The sequence below is a fragment of the Impatiens glandulifera genome, chromosome 4 (genome assembly GCF_907164915.1).
Source record: "Impatiens glandulifera chromosome 4, dImpGla2.1, whole genome shotgun sequence".
Taxonomy (NCBI): domain Eukaryota; kingdom Viridiplantae; phylum Streptophyta; class Magnoliopsida; order Ericales; family Balsaminaceae; genus Impatiens; species Impatiens glandulifera.
The window spans coordinates 12,135,177-12,144,217 of NC_061865.1; the positions used below are offsets into that span (position 1 = coordinate 12,135,177).

The 9,041-nt window shown below is 36.1% G+C and overlaps 2 protein-coding genes across 2 annotated transcripts; one reads left to right on the top strand and one right to left on the bottom strand.

Moving 5' to 3' along the window:
• Positions 1-557: 557 nt before the first annotated feature.
• Positions 558-5,964, top strand: LOC124933622 (auxilin-like protein 1). Its single transcript, XM_047474057.1, has 8 exons — positions 558-1,003; positions 1,620-4,572; positions 4,651-4,696; positions 4,798-4,859; positions 4,943-5,008; positions 5,079-5,168; positions 5,349-5,525; positions 5,677-5,964. The coding sequence occupies exons 1-8, from the start codon at positions 657-659 to the stop codon at positions 5,710-5,712; spliced, it is 3,777 nt and encodes a 1,258-aa protein (XP_047330013.1). The 5' UTR covers positions 558-656; the 3' UTR covers positions 5,713-5,964.
• Positions 5,965-6,906: 942 nt separating this feature from the next.
• On the bottom strand, positions 6,907-8,500 carry LOC124936378 (probable methyltransferase TCM_000336). Its single transcript, XM_047476874.1, has 2 exons — positions 7,546-8,500; positions 6,907-7,396 (listed from the first exon to the last, which is right to left on the bottom strand). The coding sequence occupies exons 1-2, from the start codon at positions 8,176-8,178 to the stop codon at positions 7,046-7,048; spliced, it is 984 nt and encodes a 327-aa protein (XP_047332830.1). The 5' UTR covers positions 8,179-8,500; the 3' UTR covers positions 6,907-7,045.
• Positions 8,501-9,041: the final 541 nt, after the last annotated feature.

Sequence of the window (9,041 nt, forward strand, 5' to 3'; positions counted from 1 at the left end):
TATGCAAATTTTTTTTATAAAACCATTAACTAAACTAATAGCTTACCAATTTCATTTTATCAATTAATCGATTCTAACGATTTAGTTAATAATTTTTTACCGGTTTAGTTTTCGGTTAAAATATTCTGATTGGCCTAAAAATAATTTATTTATTTATTAATTTTTCACATTTTTTTTAAAGTCAATTACTTAGATAAATCTCTCTAATTCTCTTTCCCAATTTTCTTTTTCATATCACTTCTCTTTCATTATATATTTTATTAATTTTTTAAATATTAAATATATTATAATATTCAATAATCTATATATTAATTATATATTTATAGTTAATGTTAGACTTATAAAGGAGGAGCGGAGACAAGTTGGATTTTCCTTTTTCTTTTTAGTACAAAAAAAAAAAAGAAAAAAGAAAAAGATGCGAGTTTCAACGTCCCTAATGGGAAAAAGCCCTCTTTGGTCATTTTAATAAATATTTTCTTCCCATTTTACCCCCCTTTCTCTTTCCCACGTCTTCTCCTCTTCCACTCTCTTTCCCCCTGCACTACTGCAAATTCATCTTCTTCTTCACAGAGAGAAAAAGAAAGAAGAGAGAGAAAAAAGGCGGACCAAAATATACAGCCAGAAGGAGCTGAAAAGCTCCGACCACAACCATTTCCATGGCGAATATATCAAGAAAACCTTACAATAACAACAATGGCTTAACATCTAGAACCGTTTACGATGACGCTTTTGGAGGACCTCAAAAGTTTGGAGTTCCAACTCTCTCTCCTCGAGTTGAAGATTACTGCGAGATTTTCGGAGGATTTCATAACTCTCGTGCTTCATCTATTCCGTTTCTAGATCTTCCAGCGGTTGACGACGCACAGATTGTTGATGTTCGTAGCTCTGATTTCGATTATTCTGAAGTATTTGGCGGTTTTGATTCTTTAGATTTTGCTATCTCTTATGAGGAATTGATTCGTCGTTCTAAATCAACTGCTTATGATTCTTCAGATGAAGCTTGGTACGTTCTTGCATTTTGTTCCGTTATGTTCGTAATTAGTGATAATAGTCACGGAGAGTATTTACTTTTCTTTTTTCTGTTTGTCTATTGCGGAAACGCGTAATCCTGTTTTAGCACTTATTGTATGAGTATGGAACTTGTTAGTGTAATTCATTTTGTAGTCAGCTTTTGTCAATTTTCACTGAAATAGGATCGATTAGTTTAGGTTTTCTATTTGATTTGTCTCTTTGCGTTTCTGTAATCGGAATTTACGGAACTTTTACAAAAAAAGAAAGAAAGTATGAACAGCAAATCTCTCGAGATTCTTCTTGCGGAGATTTTCAGCTTCTTAACTGTTAAACCATGGATTTGATAATAATTCAATTGAAGTGGTATCTTTGGTAGTCAAATTTAGAAGTATTTTCCGATATCAGGACATAATCTTGAAAAAGGTGATATAGCAGAACTTAGTTATGCAGTTCATTGGCAGCCTTCAAATTTGAGGCTGAAGCCTCTGGGGAATGAATAATAGATTGAAATGGAAAAGTGATTAATTATGTAAATTGTGCTACATGATTTCGTTGTTAGTAGGAATTTTCCAGTTGTGTTTATTTCCTTTTCCTAACACTTTTTGCAGGACTCCTACACCAAGTGAACACTTATCGAAAGAATCTGGAAGTCCTGTTTATTCTGAGATAAGTCAATGTTTAAATGCTGAAATCAATCTGTCTGAGGAGTTGGATAATAGGATGTCACACATGGACAATTTGCGAGCTACTCAGAAGAACGAACGTTTTATGGTAACTGAATCTCTTAACGATAAGGGTGTTAAAGGAGGGGCAAAGGAAGGAAGACAAATTAGGAAAACTCTATCTCATCCAGCAGGCAGAAGTGTAGAAAGATGGAACTCAGGAAATTATGTTGAACCTCCTATAAACAGTGTCACAGCTGATTCTCATTCTAGTGCTGCGTTTATAACCATATCAGACATTAACCTTAAAACCCAGCCTTCTCAGGTTCCACCACCTTTAAGGCCCCCTCCGGCTTTAGCTATGAAAGATGGAAAGTCAAACAGGCAGAAAGCAAAACTCAAATCTTCGAAAAGCTATGCATTTGAAAGGACGATGGATGAAGGCTCACCACCTTATTTTGACGTGGAAATGGATGCTAGTTCATCTGCAGCGGATAGAGATGGAATGGAAACAACTCGGGAAAAACTAAAAAGTGCGAAAGAATTAAAGGAGAGGGATTATCATCAAAGCCGTCCAAAACGGGGTCTAAAAGTTGATTATAAAGTCAAACAAGAAAGAAGGAGCAAGACCTCTGATGGTAGTTTTGAAGATGAAGGAATGCAAAGGATATCTCAAAGTGAACTTAATGGAGCAGAAGCTTTTCTTGTGGAGGAAAGACAACACGATACTATCAAGAGAAAACCAGTTGTTTCAGAATCAGCTGAACATGAAAAACACATAAATATGGCTAAATCTGCAGTCAAGAAGCATGGGAAGGAACGGAAGTCATCTCCCGAGCTTCGCAGAACTCAAGGTGGTACAGCAGCGTGGATTGAAGAAGCCCAATTTTTTGAGGTTACCGAGAATGATAAATCAAGAAGAATAATTGGGCATGTGAAAGATGAAAACCCTTTAATACAAATGCATTCCTATAACTACGAACAAGAGATAGCTGCTTCAGAATTTTACCGGAAGAGAGACCATAGGAGGAAAACGAAAACAGAAAAAGTGACCGGTGAATTGGATCAAAACTTGGGTAGATCAAAAGGTTCCAAAGAAATGAGCAGGCCAAGGGAACGTGAGAAAAAAGAAACAATAGGTCACACTGCACTCAGACAAGAAGGGGAAAATAAGTCATCAGTGGTATGTCAAAATGATGAGATTATGAAGAAAGACGATGAATGTGCTGAATTTGATTATTTGATTGAAATTAAACAAAATGGCCCTGAGTTGGAAGCTAAGCATAAAAACGATGAGATGAAGAGACCTGAAGATTTTAAGAGAAGGCCAGAAAGTCCAAAGAGATTTGGAGAAGCTGTAGACAGAGAAAAGCATGAGAGTAGAATCAAAAACTCCGTTCAGCAATTCGAGGCTCAGAAAAATACAGAAGAAGATATAACACAAGAGGGAAAAAGAAAGCAACAAATAAAGGTTGGCAGAGATGTGAATGAGGGGATGCTAAATGTGACCAGTGAAAGAGAAGAGACCCTGAACAGTCAAAGCAGTACTCTCCTGTCCAAGACAATAGTGAGAGGATTAGATGTTCTAGGGAGTAAACTGCAGGAGGAGGAAGTGGAATTAGCAAATCTGAGCAAAGATTGTAAAAACGAGAAAACTGTTGATGAAAGTAAGGAAACGGGCAAGGGGGTTATCGAGGAGTCCTCCGGTGGTTTGGAGAATGAGGAGAAACTGAAATGGTTTTCTGAGGAAGGACATCAAGTGAAGAATCAAAAGGAAGTTTGTTTAGTAAAGGAGGAGGTGACACTCACTGAAGCCCGCAAAAGTGAAGAGATTCTTAACGTGGAAGAGAAAAAGGAACAATCAAAAAATCCAAGTGAAGATATTGAAACACAAATTATAGAAGACAACAAGGGGGAAATAATGGGGGAATTAACACGTGCTCATGTTTTGGAAGAACCGAAGGGACTAGGCGATAACCAGGACCAAACCGAGACAACCAACCAAATGTTTGATGAGATTTTAGAGCAACGGCCTGAGCCATGCAAGGCAGACACTGAAAATCTCCAACTCAACCCAGAAGCCTTAGAAAATGAGGATGAAAAGAACATTAAAGTAGAAGTAACAAATTGGGACCTTTCATCTGATGATGATGGAACTATGGCAACTGAATTAGACTCCGAGGATCATTGGGTAGCAGTTGAAGTGATCAATGTGCATTGTGAAGAGAGATTCATCTCTCCTGCTTTGGCTCATAATAATGCTATGCTTGAAAACAAGAAAGTGAAGGAATCTGTTCAAGCTAGGACTATAGTTGGTCAGAAGGCTCCTGAAATAGCCACTAATTCCGAGAAGGTCAATGCACATATGAGAGTATTTAACAAGGAAGATGGAAGGAAAATAGGGACTGAGAAGTCGATCATGTCCGAGGGAAAAAGTAACACAGACAATTCATTCATGTCGGGTGATAGAGCTAAGGATGAAAGGATTAAGAGAGAAAAAGAGCTGGAAAGAGATCGTCTTAAGAAGATGGAAGAAGAGAAGGAGAGAGAGAGGGAAAGGGAAAAAGATCTGATGGCTGTTAATAGAGCTACTCTTGAAGCCCGAGATAGAGCTTTAAATGAATCCCGTGATAGGACTGCAGTTGAGAAAGCAACTGCTGAAGCTCGACAGAGAGCGATGGTTGAGGCCCGAGAAAGATTAGAGAGAGCATCTGCTGAGGCTAGGGAGAGGTTATTACCAGAGAAGGCATCTATGGAAGCCAGATTGAGGGCAGAGCGTACTGCAGTGGAGAGAGCGACAGCTGAAGCTCGAGAGCGTGCTTTCCAGAAAACCATGGCAGATAAGTCTGCTTTTGAAGCTAAAAGATCAATATCTGATAAACATTCTGTGAATAATTCGGTGAGACAAAGTTCATCCTTAAAATTATATCTTATAAATGCATATCAAATTAGATTTTAACCATGATAAAAAATGCAGGTGGAAAGTCGGGATACACAATTTCAGGCTGTTGGATCTTCCTATGGTATGTTATATGTTTAAATAATTTAAAAATATTTGTTAACTTATGAAATATTTTTGTAATATTCATACAAATACTAAGTGGTTTATTATTATTTTTTAAAGCTGAATCTCCCCAGAGGTGTAAAGCTCGGTTAGAGAGACATCAAAGAACTGCCCAACGTGCAGTATGTCCTCCTTCATCAAGTGTTAACTTTACTTTAGAAATATAAATGTAGCAGAAACTAAAATATAATTCGTTCTGTTACAGGCAAAAGCTTTAGCAGAGAAAAATATGCGTGATCTTATAGCTCAAAAAGAACAGGCAGAGAGAAATGTAAGCACATTTCACTTGAAAAATAACTTTCAATAATCTGTTGATTTTGACAAAACAACTTGGCTTGCAGAGATTGGCTGAGTCTCTGGACGCTGATGTCAAGAGATGGTCCAATGGGAAAGAAGGGAACCTCCGTGCATTGCTTTCAACGCTACAATATGTATGTTCCACTATCGTTCTTACAAAAACACAGTATCGTACGCTTTATTTCATTCCTGTTTAAGATTAATTTTGGTTTATGTTGAAAACCCATCTAACTTGGTAATGACCAAATAGTTGGCTGGCTCTTTCTGCACATTTCAAAAGGTGAGATGTAAGCTAAATTGTTTCTTGTTTCCAGATTCTTGGACAGGAGAGCGGTTGGCAGCCGATTCCTCTCACAGAAGTGATAACTTCTGTAGCCGTAAAGAAAGCTTATAGGAAAGCCACTTTATGTGTGCACCCAGACAAACTACAACAAAGGGGAGCTAGTATTCATCAAAAATACATTTGTGAAAAGGTTTTTGATCTTCTCAAGGTACTACTTCCACTTATTATTTGGTTTGAACTAGTGATGGTGGTTTATTTGAAAATAATCTCTAATACACACCTCAATCAAATATATTGTTTGGAACCCAAAAGTGTCAATTTTTTCACCTTTTGTTTTTTGTTTCCTTTCCCGACAATAGGAAGCTTGGAACAAATTCAATTCAGAGGAGCGGTAGTCAAGAATGGAGATTGCTTACTTCTCAGTTTATCTGCAGAGATATGGTCATAAAGGTGACCTCTTGTAATTCAAACTATTTACTATATTGTTTAGTGAGTAAATATTTCCAAGAAAAATCTGTTTTTAGGTTGGTCATTAGTTTCTTCTTCTCAATGTAATAGCTTATTATTATGCTTCATCTTAGATTGAAAGGAAAGATTTGATTAGTCAGGAATGGTGAAAAGATGCTCTATCCATTTTTAGTCTCTCATTTGATGTCACATTACTTGTCATTTCAATCCTTAGTTGATTTGGAAGCTTCATCAATATTCATTGTTTTGAAGATCATATTAGAAGGTAAATTCTATTTTGTAAAACAAATTGTTTCTTAAATTTTATTTATTCAGTTTTCTCAATCATTGTTAAGTTCCAAACATTAAGAGATGATATTGAGGAAAACCTTGCTATTTTTTTACTCTAATTCAATCATAGGAGAAAAAAACATATAAATTTACTAAGGAAGACCTTTGAGGAAGGTCTCACATCTTCTATTAGTGTGGAAGTTGAAAATTGATGCGGAGTTAGAGAATTATTCCAATCCATTGAGACATCTAGCCACATCCATTTGTAAACACTTTTCGGAGCTTGATCCGAGTTTGAGTTTGGACGAGAAAACAACAATAAATTTTCTTGAAAATACTTTTTTTTAGGGTCAAAGTATATCTCATCCGGATGTTCATTTAGTTGAGAAATGTTCTTGAACATATTTTTCCGTCCAAACTCTTACTCAAATCCAGTATTAGAAAGTGTTTTCAAATGATCCATTTATACACATGAGGAATTAAAATATTAATGTATCCCTAACTAGCTTTCAAGAACAATTCAATCCTTAGCATTTAGATATTCATCCATCTCAAGCCTTTATTATATCCACGGGCTAAATTTTTTTCACAAAATCATCCGGATTACATTGATAATAATATCAAGCAAACAAAATATACCTATAGGTCACTTAGTGTTATATATATATACAAAATATTTTGGGGCACCCGGGCTACCATAAGGTAGATCCGCCATTGATTATACATAACCCTAACACTGGTTATAGACCTTTTTTAGGCTAAATGGTCATTCATTATAAGAAATCTCTTTAAATGTTATCATTTTTGTAATGTCTTTTTCATTTGTTTATTTCTAATATTTCCATGCAAAATAAGGGAAAAGTTATGTAGATTCTTGGTTTCTTTTGTCTACCATCACCAGCTGAAATAGTTAAGAGTCGAGCTTAAAAACAAACAAACAGAATTACATTTAAACATTTGCATGAAAAACACACTAATTGATCATAGTTCTTAATCCATAGCCTTCTTTCTTAGAACAACTAGAAATGTGATAGGCTTAATATCTTCTTTCTCCATTTCTTCATCTACCAATCTTCCATATATCTCAAACAACCTCTCCACCACCCCTTCCCCAAAATGACGGCTGATCATCGATTCCTGTATTGCTCTTACTGTCATTGCAACTGTCGTCCCATAGCTTACGCCTCGTCCTCCGATATCTCCTTCCTTCTCTATCTCAAACATCTCGAATCTATCCATCTCAAATGATCCTTCATTCCGCACCTCTTCTTCAACCTCATCTTTCGATGCTGCATAGAAATGAACATGGTATGTATCTATCTTCTTCTTCTCCACTTCTCCCTGTAACAAAAAAGAAAAATTATAAACCCTTATTTAAAAATACCTCGAAAGTAGGGTTTATTCTTGGGAGGAAGCTAACTCGTCCCTCACTTCAATCATGATTAGGAATCGAACTTGAGTTCTCTATTATATAAGTTTATTTCCCTTACCTGTGTTGACATAATGAGAAGGGATCGACGAAGAATTTCCCAGAAGAAAGAGTTGCCTCTATCAACATGGTTCGGGCCGAGCCTACCCAAGAATATGAGCACCATTCTTCCGCCATTGACTAGCTCCTCTGCACGCGTTCGAAGAAACAACTGAAAGTCGTTCTTGAACTGTCGAAAGTAGGCTTCCGAAACTTGAGTTGGGCTGTTTTCTGATATGTATATGTTCCCTTTATTCATCGACAACACCCCTTGAGGAACCCTCGAGAGCCAGTGTAAGCTATAAGAAGAATAGACAAAATGAAGAGAATTGGCGGGAAATAGTCTTCCATAGAAGGAACCAGGATATCCCGCCACAAAAACAAATGGGTTTGCAGATTGATTGAGGTCCCAATAGAAATCAGGCAAGGATCTAAAGATGGTGTTGAAATCATTGGCGGGAAGGTCGTTGAGATATATTCGAAACTCCGGCAAGGTAGTGGTGGTGGGAGATAGAATTACGGTTCTAACCATGTCTCTTATTATGGAAAGAGTGTTGGGACCGGAAGAACATCCTAAGTCGGCTATGCCTAAGCTTTTTGGATGGGTTTTGAAAACGACATCTTGTAGAGTCTCCATTGTTATGTGTTTCATCATCTCAGATGCCTTCCTCTAAGAAAGACAACAAAACTACTGTTAGTTATGGCTCCCATTCAGATGAAAAACGAGACAGTTGAGAAAGAATAAGACCTGAAAAGACGAGTTTTTCGCATAACTGGTGTGACCATCACCTCCGGTCATGTGGAAGGCATTGTCGATGTCCATTGATAATGATGAAGAAGAAGAAAGAGTTTGTTGAAATAATGGATACTTGTTATTATTACTTGATGAGAAACTTCATTGCCATATTTTGCCTTTTATACTAAATATACAATGTGATAGCTAGCTCACTCCACATTACAATTATTAATTATTATTTTCAAAAAAAAGTTATAAAACTTGATATAATATATGATTCAATAATGTATGAATTTTAGAAAGAGGAAAAAACAGTGCATAAGCTACTAAAGGGTCAGTATGAATCCTTTAAACTAGGTTTGAGCATTCACACTTAAAGACTTACGGAAAGTTATAAGTTTACAAAAATGGTTTCTAAAAGATCAAATATCACTGGTATAATTTTCATTTAGAGCGTATTAAGTTGGGATGGAAGTCATGAAGTGTTATTGCAATTAATTTGATTATATATAGGAGTGGGTCGGTACAATATACCTTAATGTTTTATCCATACCTTACCTAAAATTTCGGTATACAAAAAATGCATACATTTATCTTACCTTGATTTCGGTATATCTTGATTTCGATATACCTTAATTTCGGTATACAAAAAATTCGTACCTTTACCTTACCTTATTTCGGTATACCTTAATTTCGGTATACTTTGATATCTAAAAAACATATTAACTTTAAAAAAACAATCTCATCAGTAATGTAGAGATTGCATATAATGAATAATATTT

Bases quoted from the DNA above. Each gene is read 5' to 3' on its own strand.
- LOC124933622 (XM_047474057.1), top strand. From the start codon at position 657: ATGGCGAATATATCAAGAAAACCTTACAATAACAACAATGGCTTAACA. The intron at 1,004-1,619 runs GTACGTTCTTGC...CACTTTTTGCAG, and splicing joins GATTCTTCAGATGAAGCTTG to GACTCCTACACCAAGTGAAC. The intron at 5,526-5,676 runs GTACTACTTCCA...TCCCGACAATAG, and splicing joins AGGTTTTTGATCTTCTCAAG to GAAGCTTGGAACAAATTCAA.
- LOC124936378 (XM_047476874.1), bottom strand. From the start codon at position 8,178: ATGATGAAACACATAACAATGGAGACTCTACAAGATGTCGTTTTCAAA. The intron at 7,397-7,545 runs GTAAGGGAAATA...TTTTTGTTACAG, and splicing joins TTCTCATTATGTCAACACAG to GGAGAAGTGGAGAAGAAGAA.